Here is a 27,775-nt window from a genome sequence, read left to right as displayed (position 1 = left end):
CGACGCAGGACAGAGCACACTAGGAGATCTAAATAGGGGGAACAATTAAGACACGACAGGTGTTACAGATAGGACAATCACGACACGACTAGGATAACAAGGGGGGCGGGGCAAGGGAACGAGACAACACAAGCACATGGCCCAAAGACAAGGCCATGCGCTTGTACACAAAACACGGGTCTGTCATGATCCTGCCTCAAGACTAGGAAAAATCAAGGACACAAGGGCAGGATCATGACAGAACCCCTCCCTTAAGGAGCGGCTTCCAGACGCTCCTCAAGGGAACATCAAACACGGGACATGACTGACATGACAGACTGGGACACAGACACAAACCAACAAGACATGACTAATAATAACAAAGGCAAACATGAAAACACAATGGCAGGGTTAGGGTGACATAACAAAAAAAACAAACAGGGAAGGGGAGGGGGCGGGACCACAAAGTTCATGGGGGACAGACCAGGGCGGGGGGGTGGGGTAGGAATCTTAGGAGGACAGGACGAAGGCTGACGACGGGGGGTACGGGCAGGTCTGGGTGGTGAGGGGCGGGGAGGGGTCTCAGGACAACTGACAGGGGACATGACAGGAGCAGACAAGGGACGCGGGGCAACACTTACGGGACGCGGGGCAAGACTTACGGGACGCGGGGCAAGACTTACAGGACGCGGGGAGACGACAGCTGGACACGGGGGAACAACATCTACTGGACACGGGGGGACAACATCTACTGGACACGGGGGGACAACATCAACAGGACACGGGGGGACAACATCAACAGGACACGGGGGGACAACATCAACAGGACACGGGGCCACATCAACAGGACACGGGGAGACAACGGCTGGACATTTGGGACTTCTGGGGACAGGGTCAGGGGACAAGACAGGACTGACGGGGATTTCTAAAATTTGGACAAGACGGGACAAATAATCAGAAAATGCTTTAGCAGCTAGGACAATAGGCATCTCCTTATGAGATGAAACCGACTGTACAAGAGTCTTTGCTGCAGAGTCGGCCGCGGCTCTCTCCTCCGCTCTCACGACTGCCGACTTGCATACAGCTTTCTTTCCCGGCTCGGGCACGCTAGCGCTCACCCCTGCTGGCTCGGCCACGCTCACTGCTGCTGGCTCGGGCACGCTCACCGCTGCTGGCTCGGGCACGCCCACCGCTGCTGGCTCGGGCACGCTCACCGCTGCTGGCTCGGGCACGCCAGCTCTCTCCGCTGCTGGCACGGGCACGCCAGCGCTCACCGCTGCTGGCACGGGCACGCCAGCGCTCACCGCTGCTGGCACGGGCACGCCAGCGCTCACCGCTGCTGGCACGGGCACGCCAGCTCTCTCCGCTGCTGGCACGGGCACGCCAGCGCTCACCGCTGCTGGCACGGGCACGCTCACCGCTGCTGACTCGGGAGGAGACAGGGTCACAGGACCGGCAGGCCCCCTCTTCCTCCTCTTCCTCCTTGGGCGCGGTGCAGAGGCCACAGCTGGGTCAGAGGCGGGTTGGGGGAGTTTGGTCTCGGGCAGGGCAGTCTCGGACGCCGAAGACTCAGAAGTTGACTCCCATGAAAACAGTCTCCCTCGTTTCATGGGGAGACTGCTGGCTGAGGAGGGCACCTCAGGACTCTGGGAGGGGCTTGACTGACCCCCCAGGGTTGCCACGGCCAGGACACGACCCTCCGGGATCGCCGGCAGCTGGGTAGGTGGGGACCTCTGTGGCTCCTCCTGGGAGAGGCTCTCCCACAGCCGGGCATAATTCTGGAGGATCCACTCCCCCTCGGGCGAGTATGGGAGGGTGACCCCCTTCCTGTCTGTGGGGGATGACATCCAGCACTGCCTCCGGAACTCCAACAGGTGTTGGAGCTCGGAGGACCTCCTGCCTGCTGAGTTCCTTCTTGGTCGGTTCATTCTGTCAGGTTTAGGCAAGGGAGGAACTCAGGTGCAGACAGGGATTCTCAAACAAAGGGTTTATTACAAAAAGGGGAAAACAAAACCCACGAGGGGGAAAACAACAGCTAGGGCAGGAACTAAACAACTTAACAGGGCAGGATTGATAAGACAAACAAACTCTTGACACTAACTACAAACACTCACGGTAATACAAGGACTTCAGAGGGTACAGCACAATCTCACACACGATCACATAAGTAGAACACATCTGAGAAACACAATGAACCGACGCAGGACAGAGCACACTAGGAGATCTAAATAGGGGGAACAATTAAGACACGACAGGTGTTACAGATAGGACAATCACGACACGACTAGGATAACAAGGGGGGCGGGGCAAGGGAACGAGACAACACAAGCACATGGCCCAAAGACAAGGCCATGCGCTTGTACACAAAACACGGGTCTGTCATGATCCTGCCTCAAGACTAGGAAAAATCAAGGACACAAGGGCAGGATCATGACAGATATAAACTCAAATTATGAGATATAAACTCAGAATAACAAGATATAAACTCAAATTATGAGATATAAACTCAGAATAACAAGATATAAACTCAAATTATGAGATATAAACTCAGAATAACAAGATATAAACTCAAATTATGAGATATAAACTCAGAATAACAAGATATAAATTCACAATTGAGATATAAACTCAAAATTGCAAGACATAAATTTAGAATTGGGAGATACGAATTCAAAATTTTGTGAGATATAAGATATATACAGTTGTGAGATTAAAAAAAAGTCAAGATGCAAGATGCGTGTAAAACATTTTGGATAAAAAGACACTTTTGACTTTGACCTTTTTTTTTAAGATTCTAAGATTTTAATATTTTTTTTTTTGCATCGTATTAAAATGCATTTTGTGTGATAGATTTTCTCTCTCTTCAAACATGTTGTGGTTGTTCCTCCTGTTTCCTTGTCATCTTGTTTCCCTGGTAAGCTGTGTCTCACGCTGTGACAGGTTCTCTAATGAGACTCACACACTAACGAGCCTCATTCTGCTCCGGAATATTAATTCTCTCAGAAAACCTGCTATAATTATGCATACAACAGCGGGGTAATAAAATTCCTGCTTAACGCAATGAGAACGACATTCTCGCAGTGAAAACCACTTTAACATCTGCACGTTATTACACCATTCTGAATTAAATTTCCTGTGCAATATCATATTCGGAAATTTATGAATGCATTCAAATGAATTATATGCATGTTTTCACTCCACCAACAAAAGTACTTGCATATTACAAAGTCTCTCCAACTTATAATAAAAAATAAAAAATCCATGCAAAGCATTCATGCAGCATGCACTGATTTGTCATTCAAAACGTAGTTATCAAATGACCTCATGTTTAAATCATTGGGTGGCATCCAGTTATTACCACAAACAAGTAGTTATTTTTCATTTTTATTGCATTTTGTGTAACTTTTGGAAGTGAGATCACCTAACGAGTCAATTAGAGAGATGTAAATCAAATAAATGCATTGCTCTGTGTGGTAAATGATTGCACACTAAAAGCATGCATGCACAGAATTCTGTAGTGAATTTATGTCTGTGTTTTTGTGTTAGTACATCAATAATGCACCCAACCTTGTTTTTCCCTCAGTAACTATAAGCAGAAGTAGGACAGAACATATGAATCAATCACACTTGAACACGTCTGCATCTGCAGCCTCTCACCTGATTACGGTCTGTTCTGAGATCAGGTAAAATAAATAGTGTCACCCCGCTTCTTCCTGTCAGTCTCTCGTCCAGAGCGGAGCTAATGAGCCGTTTTTTTACACTCTGAGGAACACGAAGTGATATTATCCTCAGAACAGACATGCACCTCTCAGAGACGTGCAATGCATCAGATGGTGGTGTTGATTTTTTAAGATTGCAGCTGCATTGATGTTTTTCGGAGATGCATGTCAGAATGAATCCTAAAACTCCTCCTGATGAGCTGAGATTTTCTGCCCTGAACGTCTGCACAAATTCAGGGTTTAACTACTGATTTATTGTGATTTATTTAGGTTGATATTTTCATATTGTTTCATATTGTTTCCATCAGCTCGGCTTTACTTGATTATCCACACTTAATTTTTTTTTTTTTTTTTTTTTTTGGTGAATCTAAAATCAGTTAATCTCAATTCTTTACTTTACTTTTGCTTTACTTTAACCGTTCCTCAGTGGAGGAATGATCTTGCCAAACCTTGCCAACATCTCACATCTTTTGAGGAATGTTTATTTATTAATCTTACTATCGCTGCAATCTTATTATCTTCAATCTCATTTTACTAAAACATATTATTGGAGATATCGAGTGACAACTGATATTATGTCATTTTATGTAAGTGAAATTTCACTTATTTACATTGCAATCAGAATTTCATCACTTTTGTCTGCATAAATAGCAGAATCTGCACCAAACTGCATATTTTGCTCGGTTTGAGTCTCTGAATTAAAAATGCAGGTTTTTCCTTCATTTTCTGACTATGTGAGTCAAAAACATCTGATGGCTCAAATATCACAAATGCATATGCTGTCTTAAGATTTTTTCATACTATTTATATTTGCAGGGTTAAAAATGCTTCTGCACGTCTGAAGTGCAGTTATAATATTGACGTAAGCTTTTTGCATCATTCCTGTAACACCAAGGTCATATAGGTCCTATTCCCAGGGAATGCAAGAACTTGAATGCATTATAGATTCTTTTGATAAATGCCTCAGCTAAATGCATGCATCAAAATACAAAAACAACATCATTTAATTTTTCATCTTCTGTAATTGAAGATGAGTTCACGATCTGTGTTTCTCTGTCTTTCAGCAGGAGCGTGTTCGGTTCTGAGCTGTGATGCTCTTCGTGGATTTTCTTCGCGGTCGGAGGAGGTTGCGGGTGTCTGTCTGCAAGCCGCCCTGCTCCTTCTGGTTTCTTCTGCTGTTTGGGATCGGAGGACTCGTTCTCTTCATCCACCTGCAGGATCTGTCCGATATGGTGCTTCAGCAGGCTCCAGGTAGGAAGAAACGGTCAATTATGGTCGACCGTCAACACCATGAATGCATTCAGACTGTGAGCTGTTTTTCCCAAGCTTTCGTCGTGTTTTGGAGAAGATTATAGTTTTGGACTTCAGGATAAAAATGAATGTGGTTTGAGGGTTGCACACAGGGTATGCAAGACTTGTGAATTGGGAAAATAGTGCTGCAAATAAATTTTGCCAGCCATGGAACTCTATTTTATATTGTCACATTAAAAATGCATATATTTGTGTTCTCTAGCTGATTTGTCCTGCAGATTTAGCGCTGTGTCACTCGTACAGCAGCCAGTCTCAGTGCAACACCATCTGTCACAAAAACATCCACAGCCATCATGATTTTGCTCTTATTTTCATTTTTGGTGGTAGAATGTGTCACCACAGATTTATTTATCTATTTATTATGTGTGTGTAAAATATTAACGTTTGCATGTGTGTGTAGGGGTAAGGGTTTGTGTGTTTCTGAGTATCATATTTGATCCATAAGGCTTTTTTGGCTTGTGGAGTCTGATAGTGAGAATATGGAGGGGAAATCAGCTCAGACTGAACCAAGAAGAAAAAAAAAATCATGTTAGTGCATATGCTGATATTTATATGGACAAAGAGTAATGAAGTTCCAATACAGCAGATAACATGTTATAAATACAATATAAAGTTTCCACTCTATATCTCCAATAATGTGTCTTAGGTTGATGATCAAAACATATAATGTAATGCAACAGAATGATGATTGAGAGATGAAGTCCCAAGTAGATTCCTCTCTAAAAATCTGTAAAAAACAAACAAACAAACAAAAAAACGCATGAAGTGCAAAGGCCTTAAATTTGCATATCCAGTAGACTTTACAGGGTTAATGTCTTTCTAGTTTGAAAGGGTGATGATATTTGTTCAACGATGCTCAAAAGTTACTCTTTGATTTGTTTTGCTTCAGATCATCATTCCTAGCCAGCAGGCCAGAAACATTTTGTTTACTCTACAAAGCACATTTGACTTTTCATGTGGCTTTTGGCAAGCGTTAATTTTGGATCAGTGTTGTATATGGAGCACTTCAGTGTTGGCGAGAGGCTTTAGGTGCATCTGTGGTCAGTAACACGTCTAATAAACAAAACAAACAACAGGATAGTTGTTCAGATTTGAATCAAATGGGTGAATAGATGCATTAGGTGACTCTGGAATACTTGATTGTGATTGGTTAGTTTTGGCATTCATTGATATTTTTTGAGTTTGTTATGATTGCACAGGCATGTGATGTCTGTCGTTCTGTCTGTCATTTGTGAGATCTGTTTGCAAACTTTTGAGCAGTAGAAACACACACAGCGTGAGAAATCTTGGCTGCTGTCGCACATCACCAGTGATTGTGTACCGCGGGAAACGGCTGCTTTCTTAGTTTTAGGCTTGCAGAAGGACTCCTGCTGTACGGATGCAGGTTTGTGCTTCTGTTTAGCCAAAATGAGAGAACAAAACCACAGATATGAACACACAGGCTGTGGATGAGCGCTCTTATCTGATAATACTCACATTAATCTGAGCGACTCTGCCTTTGACCTCTTGTTTTAACACTTTTTCGGGCAAATTCACTTTTTGAAAAAAATTATAAAATCATTTATCATCATGAATATTTTTTTTTTTTTGGTAATTTTGTGTTTAAGATTCAGTATTATTTTAGTGTAATTTTTATTCATATTTGGATTTTTTATATATATATTTTTATAATAATAGTTTTTAAGTGTGTTTTTATGCTCATTTTGATTTTAGGATTTTTTTTAATGTATATTTAAGTTTTAGTTATTTTAGTATATCTAGTTAGTAGTTTAATATGTCAATTTTTTTTATTTAATTTGTATTTTATTTCAAGTAACTTGTAATTTTTATTAATTAATTTATTGATTTATTTTAATGGTTTTAGTTTTTTATCTTGTGATTTTTAATTTCAGGTGTGTGTTAGTATAATTTAAGTGCCATATATAGTTTTTTTTTTGTTGTTGTTTTTTCCATTTTAGTTCAAGTTTTAGTAATTTTGCTGCGAGTCTTTGCCATAAAAATAAAACAGTCAAGCGCATAGTTTTGCTTTGAACATTTGGGGTGTGAACTGTTATAGTAAAGTCCCGGGTCATGCTCACTCCTAAGGTTTATTTATTTGTTTGTTTACTTATATTTTTATTTTTGTGAAATGGTCTTTTGTGCTATCATCTATGCAAAGTTGGTGCAATATATAAAAATCATAGTTAACAATAACTTGTTTACATAGGATATATATATATATATATATTTATATATGTATACATGTGTGTGTGTGTGTGTGTGAATCAGCTCAGATCTTTTGATGAGAAATGTTGGCGTTCACATAAAGATCTCTTCATTTGGCATCTTGGCAAGTTTGATACGTTGTTGAGATCTTTTGAAACTTTTGATTAGGAAACATCAGAGCTGCAGGATGTAATTTCTTTCTTTCTTTATATGAGGGTATTTTTTATGTTTGTCAGTTTTTAGAAATCACCCAGAACTGAAGCGGTTACAGTGTCACATTGGGCGACTGCGTCAGTTGTGATAAATATATTTAGCAGTGTTAACATATTAAATTAATCATTGGCAGTCCTCAAATTCACCGGTCAAGGGAGTTCTGTGTGATTTAATTTGGCTCATTTGCTTTTCCTCAAAGACTCTGAGGAACTGAAAAGGAATTTTCTTTGATACTATTTTCAAATGAAACACATTTTTCAATGAAGAAAAAAAAAGGATTATCCTGAAGTGTTCGGAGGATTGTAAAGCCGTTCTCAGCCAGAGCTCAGGATCGCTGCGGCCTTTCTGATGGAGCGAATGAAGGTTATATAAAAGCATTGCGGCTGAACTCCAGCGGTTCGGTTCCTCTTTAGTGTTTCTGAACAATCTTCTGTGCTCTAGATCTAATGCTGGAAACTGTTCTTCAGATAGATGAATACATGCATGTCTGGGTCAGTAAGACCCTGTTTAATGGTTTTTGAAAGAAGTCTCTTCTGCTCACCAAGGCTGCATTTATATGATCAAAAAAGAAATTGCAAGATTCTAAAAATTTTAATCATTCTATTATGCTGATTTAATGCTCAAGAAACATTTCTGTTCATTATCAGTTTTATGCCACTTCATATTTTTGTGGGAAGTGTGATGTATTTTATGTTTCTTCTGTAACATTATAATAGCTTTACTGTCACTTTTGATCACATTTTGATTCTATGCATCCTTGAATAATAAAAGCATTAGTTTCTTCTAAAAACTATTACTGACCGCAATTTTTTTAATGATATGTAAACCAAATTCTGAACTATCCAAACCAATTCACCAAAATGAATTTGCATCCTCCTTTTATGGCATTACACTACTGTCACGCTACTGAAAGCGGTAATAGTGCCACTATATTTTGTTTGTTTGCCAGATTTAGTTCACTTGGCTTATTGTGCTAAAACAGTGTCAGTGCATCGAGCAAAGCGTTTACTCTCATTGTTTCTGCTCAAATCTCCCACTCAAATAATTGTTAAAGGAAAATTGAGGAATCCTCTGTGAATCGCCATGGGAATGCTGTTGCTCTCGGCGCCATCCACAGAGAGAAATTACCCATAAAAATTGGGAGCAAGGAGTGTTTCCCATGCATTGTGGATAAATAGTGGTTTCTCGGCCTCAGCAGGACACGCCACACTCACAAAGAAGAGTCGTGGCCTTTTCAAGCACAGAGAGATGTTTCATTGCTCTGAATTGAACTCCATTCTTAGAGCGCTTGGATTCATCTCCTCCGACAAAACACAGCCTCCCGGCCCCATAAGGTCAAATGCGTTCTCTAACAGCTCTGTTAGCAAGAGAGGCGCTCTTGAGGGACGGATCGTACTGCGCTAATCAGAAGAGCCGGCTCTTGTGCACCGCTCAGGTGTCGGGATCAACCGCAGCCAATCAGAATCCACTCCACTCCAGTGCTGAATGAGATTGCTTTCGTGCAGGGGCTGCTGTGGACCTCGTGGCATCAGACGAGCACAATAACATCAGCCGTCTAAACACAACGGCCCTGAGAGATGCGCAGAGATTACAGCCGCATCTCTGGAGGAATCCGAGCAAATTACTGGAGTTAATTAACAGAAGAGAGCTGAAGTCAGACGACAGATGTGTGTGACGAACTGATGCTGGTTTACATGCTTACCAGTAAAGCTATTCAGATAGATAGATAGATAGATAGATAGATAGATAGATAGATAGATAGATAGATAGATAGATAGATAGATAGATAGATAGATAGATAGATAGATGGATGGATGGATGGATGGATGGATGGATGGATGGATGGATGGATGGATGGATTGATGGATGGACGGACGGACGGACGGATGGACGGATGGAAGGACGGTGGGATGGATGGATGGATGGTTTGTTGGTTGGTTGAATGGATGGATGGATGGATGGTTTGTTGGTTGGTTGAATGGATGGATGGATGGATGGTTTGTTGGTTGGTTGAATGGATGGATGGATAGATAGATAGATAGATAGATAGATAGATAGATAGATAGATAGATAGATAGATAGATAGATAGATAGATAGATAGATAGATAGATAGATAGATAGATAGATAGATAGATAGATAGATAGATAGATGGACGGATGGACGGACGGTGGGATGGATGGATGGATGGATGGATGGTTTGTTGGTTGGTTGATTGGATGAATAGATAGATAGATAGATAGATAGATAGATAGATAGATAGATAGATAGATAGATAGATAGATAGATAGATAGATAGATAGATAGATAGATAGATAGATAGATGGATGGATGGATGGATGGATGGATGGTTTGTTGGTTGGTTGAATGGATGGATGGATGGATGGATGGATGGATGGATGGATGGTTGGTTGAATGGATGGATGGATGGATGGTTGGTTGCTTGGTTGATTGGAGGAATAGATGGATGGATGGTTGGAAGGATGGACGGACGGATGAATGGATGGTTTGTTGGTTGGTTGGTTGGTTGGTTGGATGGATGGATAGATAGATAGATAGATAGATAGATAGATAGATAGATAGATAGATAGATAGATAGATAGATAGATAGATAGATAGATAGATAGATAGATAGATAGATAGATAGATAGATAGATCAGCTGTAGCATTAAATGTTGCCAGATTTATGCATAAAAATAGAAAACAAAAAATGCTAGTTACTTCTTTGAAATATTGTTGCTTTCCAATTAAACCCATCTGTTTTGTAGGAAGTTTAGGTATTTTCCCTGGAAAACAAGAGAGAAAGTACAGAATTAGTAAAGAATCAAATGGGCACTTATGTAAGAGGAAGTTTCTTGCAAGCATTCATTAGAGAACTTGAGTCCAGTTCAGCTGGTGTTCACACAGAGCTCACGTTTCACACAAGCTGAACACAAGCCTCCTTATGCTTTACTACAGGACTTTCTCTACCTCCTCAGTCTTACCTCTCTCTCTCTCTCTCTAATCATCATTCAGGGACTTGTATTGACTTTCCTCGGATGCAATCTTGTAATCCACCGAGACGCTCTGTTTACTTCTGATCTGCACATAAAGCACTACAAATTGGACAAAAGACAGCTTTCTTTATTTGAAACGGCTCTGCAATTAAATCCTGACCATGCAAGAAAAACCCATGACGAGAGCCTGACGTGTGCTAATAACCCATCAGCTGCTTCACAGTCAGAGAGCTCTGGGTTTTTACATTTCATTTGTGTGCAAACAGCACTAACTCACCCATGAGAGACTACTATAAACACAGCTAGACAGACAGTTTAATTGTAATCAGACAAGACGCAAGTGATGCTGATTATTTTCAGCATTTTCATTTCTGATTATTATAAATGTTGAAAACAGTTGTGCTGCTTCATTTTTTTTTTTTTTTTCTGTGGAAACCATGATACATTTTATTTTTCAGGATTCTTTGATGAATAGAACATTAAAAAGAACAACATTTATTTAAAATATTTAACAATTTTAATATATACATATATGTGCATTCTATTAATATTTTAACAACATTATACATTTATTTACTGTCAATTTAAATTTAATTAATTGAATGCCTTATTGGCATAAACATATAGAAAGATGCAAATATATTGGTCTACAAATGTCTTTACATTACATAGATAGATAATAGATAGATAACAGTGAACCATGTCTAAGCAGGCGACACTAATATTGTTTAGAAATGCTTTTTAGTGCTTTTTAATCCAATGAAAATTACACAACCTGTATAATGATCATAACGGTTTTAAAATCAAGCACAATTTTTTTCATCCACGGAATTACTCTAAATTATTCTCGATCCAGTGAAAATCTCTCATTCGGTTATATTCGAGAAAATGACTGCTGATTGCATAGCCTCCCAGAATGCAACAGGTTTTCTCAACAATGTTGCTCAGGCTCAAAGGCTGTTGCTTCTATAAGGCTTCAGCATAATAAAGTCATTAGTACGGAGGAAGCTGAGGAGACCGGTGTGCGCTGTTGTGAATTTGATCCGTGTCACATCGAGCTCCAGTAATCCGTCCATCTGTCTGTGTTTGTGAAACTCAATTTATCCGCCTCTTCACGTAATTAAATCTCACTGATGACCCTCAGCACAGAGTCAAAGCCGTCCACAGATGATGCTTCTCGAACAGTCCATTGTCTTCAGTTTCTCCTCCTTCCTCATGTGTTTATTCCGGGCAGAGTGAACCGGTTTCATTAGACCGCCTCATCTCGGCTTGTCTCGGCTCTGGCGGTCGAAGGTGTGGATCTGTAAACACAGACATAAGCAGTTTGTCCCTAATGTGAAAACAGCAGCGGTTATTTTAGCAGACAAGTATTGACAGTCTCTCCACGAGGTGTGGATAACAAACCCCAGTATGTACGTGGTTAGTGTTGCCAGGCGAAGCTGAAACACGTATTATTGTTGGAACAGGTCAGCGTCTCTTAAAATCCACTAGAGAACAACAGTAGACATTTACGGATCCTTTACTGTTTACTGTTGTTGTTGTTGTTGTTTTATGTCAGGAGTGTCTCTCTCTCTCTTTCTCTCTCTCATTCTCTCGATCTCTCTCTCTCTCTCTCTCTCTCTCTTTATATATATATATATATATATATATATATATATATATATATATATATATATATATATATACAAATATTAAATATTTTATCTTAAAACTTTTATTTATTCTTTTTTCAAAAAATGTATACATTTTACATTTTAAGACACTGATGATTGAATAACAAACATTCCAAATTATTACTGTCAAGAACTGTAATTGTGTTAAACAATTATATTACATAAAGCATGTTGTTTAATGAAATAATCAATATTTTTGGGAAGGGTAATTGAATCAGATGTTCCAATCAATCAGATCATAATCAGACGACATTTACAGTAGCAGCTCCAGGCGTCATGTACGGTAATGAATTCAGCATTGTAATTATTTTCATGTTAAATACATTTATTTGCTATTTTAGCATATTTTTATAGACAAAACTACTTTATGTCTGAGTAAACAAAAAAAAAAAAAAAAAAAAAAAAAAAATATATATATATATATATATATATATATATATATATATATATATATATATATATATATATATATATATATTTTTTTTTTTATGGGCAAATCTAACAGTGATGCTTGTCTAAGTAAACATGGCTAATATGGTACATTTTATTTATTTATTTATTTATTTTATGGGCAAAACTAACAGCAATGCTTGCCTGAATGAATCGCTTGTTATATTTTATTCTTTTGTTAATAATTCTAGGTTCATTGTGAATAAAAATATCCATGCTTACACTGTCCGACACAACAAAGCTGACGATTATTGTATTAATCCATAATATTTGTAAGATAATGAATGTCACTTGGCTGAATGTCAACACTTGGCTGAATGTCACTTCACTTCACTTTCACTTTCACTTCACTTTTTCTAATTCATTTTAAACCAAGAGTTTATGAGCAGTCACGAATCTCCAGATAACAGAGGAGTGATCTGAGCATCCCTCGGCCTTTGGTTCTCAGTCTCTCTCTCTGTCCCTGCAGAGAAAAGACCTTGAAAAACGCTGATCCGGTGATCTGCTCTAAGCCAGAGCGCCCGAGTCACCCCTGAAGAGCTCTGATGGCAAAAAATACAGAATAACATGTTCTTTTAGATTGAATCAGGGTGAGAAACCTTTCACATTTGCTGTCCATGTTCTGGAATGAAACATCCAGTTTTCATGATCCAATCCATTACCAAAGAGAGATATCAAGTCCCAAACCTACATCATTCTCACAGAATATACTATTCACTCAAAAGCAGACAGGTGTCGTTATATTGAAACATATTTCTAATTCAAATCTTGCTGCTTTCTAGAGTTTCAACACCTTCTGATGTTCACTCATGTTTATTTGCTGCTGTAACTAGTAGTAAAGAGGAAGAGAGGATGGGTTCTCGTAACTTGTTACATTTAAAAGCATCAACACAGTATTTATTGTTTTAATTTCATAATTAAACTGACATAATTTGAAAGCTGAGACATTGTTTCATATCAAAAGTAGCAAATACAATTGCAATTTATTAGATGGGATCCTAGAAATAATGTTTCATTTAGTTTTGTTCAAGCATCGATTAAAAGCATCACAGATTGTATCATCACATTTATAAATGCTAGTACATAAAAAACAAAAACAAAAAACTACCGGTGTATTGAAAACCCAACTTTATATATTTTTGACTGAAGTAAAAGGCTGTGCATAGACAGCATTAGCATCTCTTTGAATGAAAAAGCTATAAATTTAATTTTTTTTACATTTATTTTTTTTTAAATGGCACTTTTGTGTGCATTGTGCATCAGTTAAACAGATAAATACATACAGCATGGCTGATGATAAATCCAGTGCTTGCAATAGCATGCTTGCCGTATATTGTTAAAGAGTTTCAGAGCGTATTCTACTGAGACTTTAGTGAGAGTCTGTTGTTTTGGAGCAGATTTCTGTCTGGAGCAAGAAAGATTTTGTCTTTAAACTCATTCACTTTGACAGGGTCCTGGCCGTTTGCTTCCCCTGCGGGCCGCTGTCTAACTAAAGGGGCGTTCTGTCGTTTGTAGAACAACCAATTAATCAGCTGCAGACGGCCTGTTAGAGCTTTAAAGGGTCATATTGAGATTAAAAGACTCTTTGATCTTTTGAATTAGAATTTTTACTGTGTAAACACTGGAATTTCCTCCTCGTTCTGATCTGGATCGTTTTAGCCGCACATTCATAATCGTTTTCTGAATCTCACACATTGTGATGCTTCTTCCAAAAAAAAAAAAAAGGCTGTTTTCAAAGGATTGACTGGACAGCAGACAAACAGTAAAGTGGGAATCAGATTGAGGCATGACTCCCTCTCAGTTCATGAATATGACTTTGGATTGAATTGGCCAAAACAACACAGGATGATGAATTGGGTTTTGTATTGGAATGACCGGGAAGAATAATTTACTGAATTTTATATAAATGCAGCAGATTTCCATTAGTAAAACACAACAGCAATGTATAAAAACGGAAAGCATCTTCGGTGTCAATTTAAGGATTTTAATCTTCTCAAGATGCTTGATGTTGGTTTGTCTGATCCTGAAGAATTCTGGGAAATGTAGTGTTGTATGGATGTTGCATTTGTGTAAATATGCAAACAGAAATCTATATATAAATATACTTTATTATTATTTATTATTGATTTAATAGTTTTTTATTATATATAATTGCTAAAAATGGAACTTTAAATAAAAAATGAACAAGAAATATATATATATATATGTATGTGTGTGTGTGTGTGTTTGTGTATGTGTGTATATGTGTTATTTGAACATTAATTATTAATATAATGTGATTTTATATATGTGTGTGGGTGTGTGTGTTGACATAATATGCAAAAATATACTATAAAAAACTACACTTAAAGTGGTTAACTTTGCAATAATGATGTGACCTGTTTAACACAGCGCAGACGGCCACCTCTGAGAGCAAACACACCGACAGGGTTTGACTCTAGAAGTTTAGGAAGACGTGTATATTTTGAAGATTTCCAGCATGTTTTTTTGGGGGGTGTTTTGAGGTTGTTTTGTCAGATGTATAAAAGGCTCACAGGAGGAAAGCGCAGGCAGAGCAGGTGAACAGGGTTTGAGCGTCACAACACCCTGAGAGCCTGTTCATAAAGAGAGGAGCTGCTGGAAGAGTTGCATAACCACCTGTCTGTCTCTCCTTTGAGGCTGTCGTAGTTTTTCAGACTTGGCCTGCCTGTCAGGAAACTTCTTTCAGCGTGGCAGGTGCCCATGAGAAACACAAAGTTAGTTGCGCTTGTCTTTAGCGAGGAGAGACTTCAGAGCGCTCATTTTTCAGTGATATGAAACGAGAGCGGCGGCTCGCTTAGCATCTCCCCACAGACTCGAGCGAGCAACAACAGCCGAGGATGAAAGCGTGCATGTGTGTGTTTGTGTGCGTGACAGAAACGCATCCTCCTCTCGGCATTGAGACGTATCCGTGCGGACGCGCATCCAGACTAATGAGCAGATACACGTGATCTTCTGTGAGAAACACAACGGCTCATTGTCATGCAGAGAAGCCTGAGGAACTGATACTTCTTAATTATGTGCATACAATCATCTGTTGCATTTCAGCTAGATATCTAAATCTCAGTACGGGTTTCAGAAGTAGTGCTACTTTAGTAACCTCAGATTGTCTGTAAATCATAAATGATAAATCATGAGTCACTCTTATAGTTTGCAGATTGTTTTTAGTCTTTATATAATGCATAAATTATCTAATATTTAAAAAAAAAACTTTACAAAACATACAGTATGCAACATTTCTAACTTAATAATATATATATATATATATATATATATATATATATATATATATATATATATATATATATATTATTAAGTTAGAAATGAGATAATGTATGCATTATATAAAGACTTTTATATATCACAATTATATATATATATATATATATATATATATAGTTGATTCTAAACATTATTAAGCCTTGATATTTTTATGCAAATTAAGATTAATTTAGTTATTTATATACTGTTCTTCAAATGTTTGGGATCAGTAAGGTGATTTATTTATTTATTTATTTATTTATTTAGTGTGTCATGCTCACCAAGGCTACATTTATACAATGTAAAATAGTTGTTTTCTATGTGAGTGTATTGTAAAATATAATTAATTCCTGTGATCAAATATAATTTTAGTCACATGATCTTTAGAAATCATTCTTATATTCTGATTTACCGCTCAAGAAACATTTCTGATTATTATCGATGTTGAAAACAGTTGTACTGCTTCATGTTTTTGTGGAAACTGCGATAGATTTTATTTTTCAAGATTTTCCAATAAACAGAAAGCTCAAAAGAACAACATTTACTAAAAATAGAAAATATTTGTAAACTTTATAAAATACCAATACCGTCACTTTCAAACAATTTAATGCATGCTAAAAAAAATATAATAATAATTCTTACTGACACCAAACATTAGTGTATTTCTGTAATACAAAATATTAATTTAGATAATTTTTCGGACTACGTTTATTCCCCTGTTTGGAGCATGAATGCGTTCAGTTGCGATATGCATTCATTAAATGAAATATATTTCAAATCCCAGTCAGAATTCTCATTTTCGGATGAACTTTCCCTTTAACAGTCCTCGCTGGTGAGGAGCTGTAGAGATGCTCACACTGATCTTTGAGAAGCTGTGAAGTCTTGACGCAGCATGAATCTGAAGATTGTCAGTGAAGCAGAGGTGGCTCAGCTCTCTAAGACCTGAAGGAAGGTCAAAGGTCAGCGTTCTCAGTAATCTTCCTAAAGCTGTGAGACGACGAGAGGCACTGTCCCGTTCTGTCTGTGTGAGTCTGCTCCTGATCTCCTGTGGGAGAACACAAAGATGGACCACGCAGGGCGATAAGAAACTGTCAGCTGCTAAAAGCCGGTTTGCTGAAAACTGATCCACGGGAAAGACTGAACGATGCTTATCTTCTGAACGACAGGCCGAGAGCGAGAGAGAGAGAAACCGGGTGAGCGGGTGACACTGACAGCATTTTAAGGCATTATGAATGCACTCTCAAAGGTAGACAGCATAATTATGTTACTGTTAAAAAATGCTATTTTGTCTCATTTAGATATTTTGAAATTTTAAACAAATCCTTAAAACAAGTTTACTTGAAGGAGCACTGCATAAGACTTGTTTTCAGAGAACATTTCTTAAAGACAAGTGCATTTTATGTTACTATTATAGTTTTTGAATACAATTGAACATTCCTATTGTTTCGCTTAGTAAAGTCTTTATATTTATTCATTTTTATGTAATAGTTTAAGTAATTTTGTTACCGAAAATCTGGCTGAAATGTGAAAATTTATCAGACAATTTTAGACTTTTCAGTTTTTTTTTTTTTTTTTTTTCAGATTTCTTTTTTCATTTTCATAAAAATATATATTTTTAAATAAAATGAAAAATGTGTATTTCATTGATTTTACAATGAAAAAAAATACAAATAATAAAATTAAAATTGTGGATGTAAGACCATTTTTATTCAATTTATTTTTAATCACAATTCTGCTTATATCATTCAATTCTGACTTTTTACTCTGAATTCTGAGCAATTATTTTTATTTTATTTTTGTCACTATAATTGTGATTTCCTCCCTCACAATTCTGATATTTTTTGTGCAATTGTGAGTTAAAAAAAAGGTTCCCCACTAAATTATGAGAAAAAGTCTCAACTGCATTTTTTTTCTTCTTTTCTTTTTTCTATCCCATGGACAAAATGGGCTTCCATAAATCTAAAATAATTATTTTGGCCTAGTTGAATGGCAACATTGCATGTAGTATTATTAGAAAACACAACTCTATGCATTGCAATGAAAAAAATAACTGTATATTATGAATATAAACCTGCAAATATTTTATTCAGTACTTTAAAAATAGTTTAAGAAAGAATCCCCTTAAAAGTGAGAGTTTATTTGGTTGTTCTACCTTTTTACGCTTCTTAATCTATAAAGTTATTATCATAACAAGATCCTACTGTCAATCTCGCTCTGAGCCGCTGCCTTTGAAGACCTTTCCAGATCAGTCACTTATGAGGTCCCACCTCAGTAGGCAGCGCAGTGGGATTTGGAACGGATCTGAAGTGTGTGTGTGTGTGTGCGTGTGTGTGTGTGTGTGTGTGAGAAACAGCTGGCACACGAGCCGCTGCAGACAGCCAAAACCACTGACAGCCGAAAGCAGAGTTCATCATCATCTTTATTACACCTCACGCAAACACAAAAGACAGAAAGATAGAGAGACGGTTCAAAGACCGACGACAAGAGAACAAGAGCTAGCAGATAGAAAATACAACGCGACACAGAGAGATAAACACAGATAAAGAGACGTGGGATTTTATCTCAGGAGAAACGAGAGAGGAGAGAGTAAAGACAAATGGAAAGAGGAAAGATGATAAAATGATTGTGGAGGGATATTTCAGGTCATAAAATAAACCGGTGTTTATCAGAGCAAAGGCACATATATGAATTTGTGAGCGGTGGACGCGAGCGCCAGAGTTTATGGAGGTTAGAAGCAATCTCTAGCATTTCTTCAGAAGTGGATGAAGAAGTTAAGTTAACAGAAAGACTTAGAAAAGCTTAATATGAATGAATGGCATTGATTGGAGTCTTCCTGCCAAAGCTGTCACTTTTTAAAAGAGCTCCACAAGCTTATTTCATATGCAAAGATGTCAGCCAATCAAAGCAAGGGGCGTGTCTAGATTGAGACCTCAGTGAAGACACGCCCCTTCCAACAGAGTGTTTAAATCAGAAGCTAAAATCAGGGCAGAGAATGTGCTTTTAAATGCAGTTCGTAACCACTTTAATTTACTGAATGAACCAATGAGCGATATCTGTTCAGAACATGCAGAGAGCATCTTCAATAGGGTGAGAATCCAATTTTCGGCTCTTTGCAACAAAAAAAGCCATTAAAGGTTTCAGTATTGTTGGCAGAGAGAATGAATTAGTCACAAAGACGATGTTCGGGGCCGGCGAATGCATCTCTGTGGCTTCTCCCAACAGACTGGAGGATGTCGATCCATAACCAGCGGTAATATACGATGAAATTCATACACATCCAGGGTTTAGTGCTGCTAGTTTGTGTACACTCTCTGTGGCTGTAACTTAATCTACTTAATCTTTAGTCTTCTTGAAGCTGTAGTACACCAGAGATACTCAGAGGAAAATAAACTGCTTAAAAGCGTAATCCTTTTTTTTTTTTTTTTTTACAGGAGCAATTTATATGTTTGTGTCACATTATTTAATTGTTTTTTGCGCCCTCTACAGGACAGGTGATGCATTAAAGCCACAGGTTTTTCCATCCAACTTATTCTGCTTTCGATGTCAGTTCACATAGATTTCAAATTGATTTTAGATTGAGTATATTGTAATACTTTAATAGAAATAAACTCACTAATCAAATAGACTTCTTCAGCATTTATATATGTACTTATATGATTTGTATGGATGTTTCTATAATGTTACATCCATCTGGGCTGAGTCAACATGAAACCTCATTTGCAACCCACTTTATATTTGTAATGTGACATTTTTGAAAATGATTTTTGACAAGGGTGGAAAAGGTTAAAGGTCATATTAAATTCAAGAACATCACCATATAAACACATATGCATGTTATATTTCATTACAGTGCAGTATTTTTTTTTATTAATCATAAATTATTAATCAAATGTATTAATCAGCAGTCTACTCAGCTAATTTGTAAGTTTTTTTTTTTTAAATAACATGCACTGATGAATCATTCACAATATAACTAGAAATGTGTTTTAAGAGAGTAGTTTGGAAACATTACTATTTTTAATGTTTTTGAAAGAAGTTTCTTCTGCTCATCAAGCCTGCATTTATTTGATCAAAAATACAGAAAAATCTGTAATATTGTGAAATATTATTACAACTTAAAATAATAGTTTTCTATTTGAATATACTTTAAAAAAAATAATTTATTCCTGTGATGCAAAGCTGAATTTTCAGCATCATTCCTCCAGCTTCAGTGTCACATGTAACATCAGTCGATCACATGATCATTTAGAAATCATTCTAATATTCTGATTTATTATGAGTGTTGGAAACAGTTCTGCTGTTATATATTGTTATATATTGATATATTTGATCAATAAAAGGTTAAAAAGAACTGCATTTATTCAAAAAAAGAAGAAAAAATTCTAATAATATATTTTCTTTACTATCACTTTGTATCAATTTAACACATCCTTGCTGAATAAAAGTATTGATTTTATAAAAAAAAAAAGAAAAAAAAATACTGACCCCAAAGCACTGATCAGTAGTGTATATTGTTATTACAAAATAATTATATTTTAAAAACATAGCTTCTTTTTTTTACTTTTTATTCATCAAAGTATCCTAAAAAAAGTATCACATGTTCTGAAACAATATTAATCAGCAGAACTGTTTCCAACTTTGATAATGAATCATCATATTAGAATGATTTCTAAAGGATCATGTGATAATGATCCTAAAAATTCAGCTTTGCATCACAGAAATAAATGATCATTTAAAGTATAATACATTTAAATTTTATTATTTTAAATTGTAATAATATTTAACAATATACATTTTTTTCTGTATTTTGATCAAATAAATGCAGGCTTGATGAGCAGAAGAAACTTCTTTCAAAAACACTAAAAATAGTAATGTTTCCAAACTTTTGGTCTGTACTGTATATATTAGCACCATTTACATTTTTTAGTAATATTATGTCATGAGTGCTTCTCAGATGAGATTAATTTGAATATCTTTCTGACTTCGTGGCATGCAATACCTTTAAATCAGTAGCTGGAGTAACATCAAGCAACAGCTTTCTTTTTCACACGTGTTCTCCCATCAGATCTGGACCGACCCGGTTCTCGCTGACTCTCTTTTCTTCATATATTTGCCTCGCTCTTCAGAAATAAGTAAATGCATAAAAAGTCTGTCAGATGGCTTCTTCAAGTGAAACTGAATACAGCAGTTCTCCAGATGAAGCACGTCAGTCTGTCATCTTTACACCTGTTCGCTCTGCAGATGAACTCTTTATGCTTGTTTGCGTTTATAAAAGCACGGTTTTCTTTCTGAGGCCTTGGTGAAGCCCGATGCATAAATCACCAGCTTTACTGACAAAACAACTAAAATATACAATTGTATTACTGTGATATCCTTACAATGGCATGGTGCTCCCCCTGCATATTTCTGTATGCTGCTCTCTCTTTAAATGTGTCTGAGGGTGTTTTTTCTTCAGTGCTTTTCTTCAGCTCTGTCTGTTTTAAATTCGGATGAGGTTTGGATAATGGAGCTCAGACCGTTAACAACCATCCTGACAAATTGAGCTGCTCACCACTGATTTCTTATTCTCTGTGATGTGAGCGAGAGCCGGAGGTCTTTTCTGCAGCGTAATCTCAGCCAAAGCACTGATGGCAAAACCATGTGGACCGTGTACAGAGAGTTATCAGCTTGTGCAAGTATCTCATTTAGGCAAAACTCCCACCATTTATTCCTTGGGATGCTTGTGATTGTCGGACAGGTTTTCTATTCCAGGTCTAACACTCATCGACTGATTACAAACTAATCTAACTTTCATCTAACTACACATACAGTAACTTCAATGTAATTGTTATAGAACTGTTCAATAAACAGTAAGTTGAGTAATTTGCATTTTATACACATGTCTATTTTTACTTTTCCAGCTAAAATAGTTGCAAAAATAAATAAACAAATCATGCTTTTGATGAAAAGCTGAAATCATAATTTTAAAAAACAAAATTTTGACATAAAAAGTCATAGTTGCGAGATAAACAAAGCTGAAATTATGAGATAAAACGTCTAAATTGCAATTATGACTTTAAAAGCTGAAATTGATATACTATGAGATAAAAAGTTTAAATTATGATACATTATGAAATGCAAAGTCAAAAAACACTATTCATGTCATTTTATTTTTTAAATCTTATAATTATGGCTATTTGATAATTACATTTAAAATAATTTTGCCTTATGTCATGATCTCGACTTTATATCTTAAGACTTTTATGTCATAATTCTCTCATAATTACGGCTTGGTATATCATAATTTCAAATTGTATCTCATAATTATGACATACATGTCATTATTTTGCTTTTAAGGTCAGGAAGTATGCAAACTTTCTGTTTTATCTCATAGTTATGACTTATCGTGTCATAATTATAACCTTTTGTCTCATAATTATGACTTTTTATGTCTTCCATAAGTTTCTTAGCAAAATAAAGCAGCATTTCGGTCTTAAATGAACCATTGTTTGAACGAATTGATTGAGTAAATGATTCAGTGACTCACAAAGGCGTATTTGTTCCTGAATGAATGGTTTGTCGCCATCTACTGGACACACATGCTTTCAGCGTGATTGACATGTTAACATCGAATGGAAACACCTTCAGTGCATGCATATCCACACAAATGAACATTTTAAAACCTCAGCTAAATGCAAATACAGTTTGACAAAAGAGGACATGATTGACAGTCACTAGCAGATCTACTGTTAGACAAAATATTGAAATCAACAGCAAATGGAAATAAATCTGTTTATCGTGCAGACGGAGAGAATGAAATAAATCCTCTCGCCGAACTGTAATACAGAAAAGGCCTGTGAGCTTTTTTTTCACAGGCTTTATCAGCAGTCAGAAAAGAGCCTGTCCTAAATTAAATTAATACTTCAATAAAATTCCCCAGGGGCGCCTAGACCGCAGAAAATCCTGCTTTTATGGCCTCGCAGAATGAAACTATGACTTAAACCAGAAAATACTGAGGAAATAAGACTTACTGAAATAGCAAATGAATGTCCGGTAATTCGTGAGGTCACTCAGACCTGTGATGTCATCGGATATTTAGGGCTGAAGAGATAGTTTTCAAATAATACTACTCTTTCTCTAAAATAGATGTAAATAATCATTGCATATTTATATTTCGTTCCATTTGTGTTGTTCCAGTGCTTGATCTTCATATGAAGGAATCTGCTTCAGAGAATAGCACGGTAGATGCCTAAATATCAAGGTAGAAATAGTTTTGGTGCTTTTTTATTATTAGAAACAACCAAAACCCTTATATATAATGGAAAATATAATGCAATATATAATGGAAAATATAATGCAATATACAGAACAATAAACTTTCATGCATAGGAAACTAGTGCTTATATTTTTCATTATTATTATTATTATTTTTTTTTTACATACGTATTTACATATATAAATTTATAGCAATGAAAAACATATTTTCATGCAATTTTATCCCACTTATTCATAGTAGTTTGCATGGTAACATTGTACACACACACACAGATGAACAGAAGTTAGTGGACACACACACACACACAGTAACATATTAGATAGATTAAGTTACATACATTATTATATACCCATACGAAAGGAAAATATATTTACCAATATATTGTGATATATTGTAATATATTATTTTCCCTTTTTATTTTCTAATATTTTATATATTTGAATACATTTAATAATATATTGATGATACATATATTATATAATGTATTGCAAAAGATACAAATGATTGCCGCTTTCAATATATTGCAATATATTGGAAAAAATAAATATATATACAAATATATCCCTAATATATTACATGATATTTTCCAATATATTGCAATATATTTTTGTTTCATAAGGGTACAGTGTAAGTATTAGTATTAGTATTATTATTAAATATATTGCAATGCATTAACACAATATATTGTTGTGTATTTTTTCATTCTATCTGTTTGTCTCTCTCTCTCTCTCTGTGTGTGTGTGTGTGTGTGTGTGTGTGTGTGAATATTTTCATTTTTTTATGAATTTTCCTTGCAGATTTGATAACTTCTGATGACAAGCTGCATGACAGTCGTGATGACATTATATATTCAATAAACCCACAGGAGTCCACTGAGTGTCAGACGGTGTAGGTGGAGACTGTTTACTAATATCACGAGCGGTGAATAGATTTCGTCTGACTGAAGGAGACTGTATTGTGGGGAGTTTTAGAGGAAGTGCATTGAATGAGGAAGTCTCTCGCTTTAATCCAGTCACAATAGCTGGATTTGTCCGACCCCCTCACAGTTAGGAGGGCGGCGTTCAGATCCTCTGTTGTTTGAGGCTGTATGTGTACCGCTGAGCACCGAAGCTCAGAAACGACTAGAAATATCCTTACCCACAATCCTATTCACCCCGAACGCCAATGCACTTCTAATGCAGTGGATGCAGCTCTTTAGTGTGGAGGTACACTGTAGCTTCTGCTTCACCTGCTCAGATTGTACAGTTTCTATTAGACTTTATTAGACTCTATCAGACTTCTGTAAGTCATTTACTTCGTTCCAGACCCAGCTGACTCTCTCCTGTGGAAGAAAGTGCTAAAGTGCTCTTTTCTATATAGTGAAAGCATATTTTGACCAGGGGCTGTCAAGATTAATCATAAATGTACTTCATATCAGGGATCTGGAGGCCCTCGGGGGCCCGCAAGGGTCTGCAGAAAATATCTGAGAAGAAAGGGTTGAATTGGAGAAATATTTATTATGAAATTTGAATTATTAATAATATTTCTTTTGGCTTTAGTACAATGATATTAAATGTTTTATTTTTTAATCTTTAACAACACTTATTCCTCACACAGTGCACAGTCGAGTGAGTTTAGTGTTTTAAGTTTATAAGTTATATTTTTGAAAGAGGTCTCTTATTTTACAGTTTTGTTACTTGAAATACTAACATTAACTAAAAAAAAAAAAAACTTTTTAGTTCAACATTTCTCAATTATTTTTACTGACTAAAATAACTACCACTAAAATAAAAATTTATAAAAAACTATATAGACATATAAAACACCACCAACTACAATTACATTTTTTTAATTACTTCAATTAAAATAATAATGAAAACAGAAATCAAAAATACAGTAAAATTTTTAAATATTATTACAATTTGAAATGAACTGTTTTCTATGTGAATACATGTTAAACTGTAATTTATTTCTGTGATGCGCAGCTGAATTTCAGCATCATAACACATTATCCTTCGATAATCATTCTAATATGCAGATTTGCTGCATTTATTATAAATAGAAATCTTTTGTAACATTATAAATATCTTTACCGTCACTTTTGATCAATTTAATGCATCGTCTTCCAGGTGGTCTAATGTAAAAGAGCTGCACACATTAAAAGAGTTAACCCTATAATTGCTGCACAGCTTTTGTCTGGTTTGGTTCGAGGTCATTCAACCACGCACCCTTTAGCATTCAACCTGTCTCTCCAGTAATCTCTATAAGGAATTCATGCTAACCAAGTGTCTCTAAATTCCATCTTCCCGTCTTTAGGGTGTCTCATCTCCATGTATCCGACCGCTAAATGGCACTTCCATCAATGTCCTGTCAGGGCCGGAGACAGCGGCGTCTCTGAGGGGAGTGAGGCTGCATTAATTATGACTCGGAGCGACAGCAAATCTTTGTCATTTTTGCTCCCGGAGACGTTTGGATATGCCACCCCGTTTAAAGCCAGGTCAAAGCCCTTGACCCTCGGACACATGCACGCATAAAGCCAGAGATCTGAATCCCTCCTGGGCTGTGTGTTGATGCGCCCTCACGGACGCTTTGAACTCTCCGGCCTGGGTTGATACGTGCCAACAAGCAGATTCCAGCCAAGCATTTGTGGGTAGTTGTTCAGATTGCATTTGCAGATGGAGTTAACATCACACTAATGTTTAACGCTTGAGCTCCCTGTGTGTTTACGGTCAGACATCAGCGTTGCTGGCTGCCAAAGGGCCTGCCTGGACTTGGCTTGAATTCAGATGCAGTAACAGCATTAATAATTCAATTAGCGAAAGAAGAGAGCCGAGGACTATTCTGAAGATCTTGAGCTGGTTATATGTAAAGCATATTTATAAACGTTTTTTTAGAAACCTGAAGATGTCTGACCGCTTGATCTGAAGTTGGGCCGTGACATGAGGGAGATGAAGCTGGAACCACAGATTAATTTGTGCAAGCATTAGACCCGAAACATGTCCCGTTCTGCAAAAATGCATGGCACTTGAAATCAAATAAACTGCTAAAACTAAACCAAGTAAATAAAAGTTCAAATAAATAGATGCTATATAGACACTAATAGTAATACATAAATATTTGACATTTATCCTGCTATATTTCTTTACAAATGCTATGTATGTTTACAGTATAAAACTTGATTTATACACATAAATTGTATAAAAATTAAACATATTTGTTTGCATTTGATATTTTGCATTACATTATTTTACAAATGCTGTAAATCAGTAGTTTTACAGTATAAGACTATTGATTTATAGACATTAATTGTAAGTGTGAAATGAGATATCTAGGAAGTTTAGTGCAAAATAATCAAATGTATTTGAATGTATTTGATATTTTGTATTAAATTTCCTTGCAAATGGTATAAATCAGTACTTTACAATATAAAACAATTGAATTATAGACATGAATTGTAAGCATGAAATGCTAATGTTAGGAAGTTTAGTGCAGAACTGTCAAAGCTATATGAATGTATTTGATATTTTGCATTCAATTTCCAATGTTTATTTTTCTAACTATAACACATTTGAAAAGTTGCTTGAAATTGTAGATGGACTGCTTCAGTTTCGATGCTTCCTAGGACTGCTGAACTTGTTTTTATTTCTTTTAACTTTTCTGTATCTTCTTTGGTAAATTACTTTGTAAACAAACTGAGTTTTGCCTTCTACACATGTACTCATGACTAAACAGCCTCCTAATGTAGGTCTGTCTGAAAATGTACATACATGATTATTAAAAATCAGTTTCTCTGTTACTAAAGCGAATGGGATTATAACTTCAGGAAAACGACTGTTGCGTTCAATCACTGTGTAATTCATAACACAAGCATGTGATGTGTGTTGCATTCTCAGCATTGCTGTGAGGGCCGAAAAAGTGAACATTTGTATAACAAGTCATTTTCTAAACTCAGATTTCTTTGCTGACATGGAGAAGCAACAGGTTGAAGGGAATCTTACAGAGCAAGTGACGTTTTTACAGTTAGCCACTTGAAATAAACACATGTGGTTCAGTGACAAATATTTGAAGTATTGCTTGCATTCGTGTAGAGCATGTCACGGGTTTGATTCCCAGGAAATGCAATCGACTTTAATGCACGAAGGTTGCTTTGTGTAAAAGTGTCATGCATTAATGTAAATGTGCATGAGGTAAGTATGTTTCTGGCCTAAGAATCGAATCGCTAACGCACCTCGAACTAAAAGGCATACAAGAACGACATGTTCGCATCCCAAACGTTACATTGCAACTTGTGCAAGAGCACACAGAGGTTGTTTAACCCCGAGAGATCTCAGAGCATCTCTATTCTCTGTCTGAAATCAGTGAGATTGATTCATAGCGCGATCGGCTTAAACGGAGTTCGCGCTTAACACGTGGTGACAGATTCAGGCTAGACCCAGTGTGTGGCCGTATCTGTGCCCTTCAGTGCACACTTTACTAGTGCCCTTGAGTGTGTGCTTTACAATCTCATGTGACACACTGAGCTAAACAGAAAGCTTACGTGGCATAACTGCAGCGGCTAAATTAGCATGAGGACATAGCAAAGCAGCAGTGTTTGTTTGCATCCAAATCCAAGTCGCTGTGAGGCAGAAAACACTGCTTTATGCAGTGAAGTATAAATAATGGCATAAATGAGGAAACTAAGATGATGTTTGTGCATATTCATGTCCGATTCTGTGGT

At 36.6% G+C, this 27,775-nt stretch overlaps 1 protein-coding gene across 3 annotated transcripts in view; it reads left to right on the top strand.

The window, feature by feature from the left end:
* The window catches only part of LOC127977714 (carbohydrate sulfotransferase 8-like), a 148,139-nt gene that overhangs the window by 31,011 nt on the left and 89,353 nt on the right, over positions 1 to 27,775 (top strand). For 2 of the 3 annotated variants that reach the window (XM_052582740.1, XM_052582738.1), the window contains exon 2: positions 4,766 to 4,949. In XM_052582740.1, coding sequence (XP_052438700.1) covers positions 4,790 to 4,949 — 160 coding nt within the window. In that variant the 5' untranslated portion in view covers positions 4,766 to 4,789. Of the gene's footprint in view, positions 1 to 4,762; positions 4,950 to 27,775 lie in introns of all 3 variants that reach the window. The other variant, XM_052582739.1, reaches the window with a different exon arrangement.

Source organism: Carassius gibelio, chromosome B18, assembly GCF_023724105.1.
Source record: "Carassius gibelio isolate Cgi1373 ecotype wild population from Czech Republic chromosome B18, carGib1.2-hapl.c, whole genome shotgun sequence".
NCBI lineage: Eukaryota > Metazoa > Chordata > Actinopteri > Cypriniformes > Cyprinidae > Carassius > Carassius gibelio.
The sequence above is the reverse complement of the archived record's forward strand: the minus strand, read 5'-3'. Positions and strand labels throughout refer to the sequence as shown.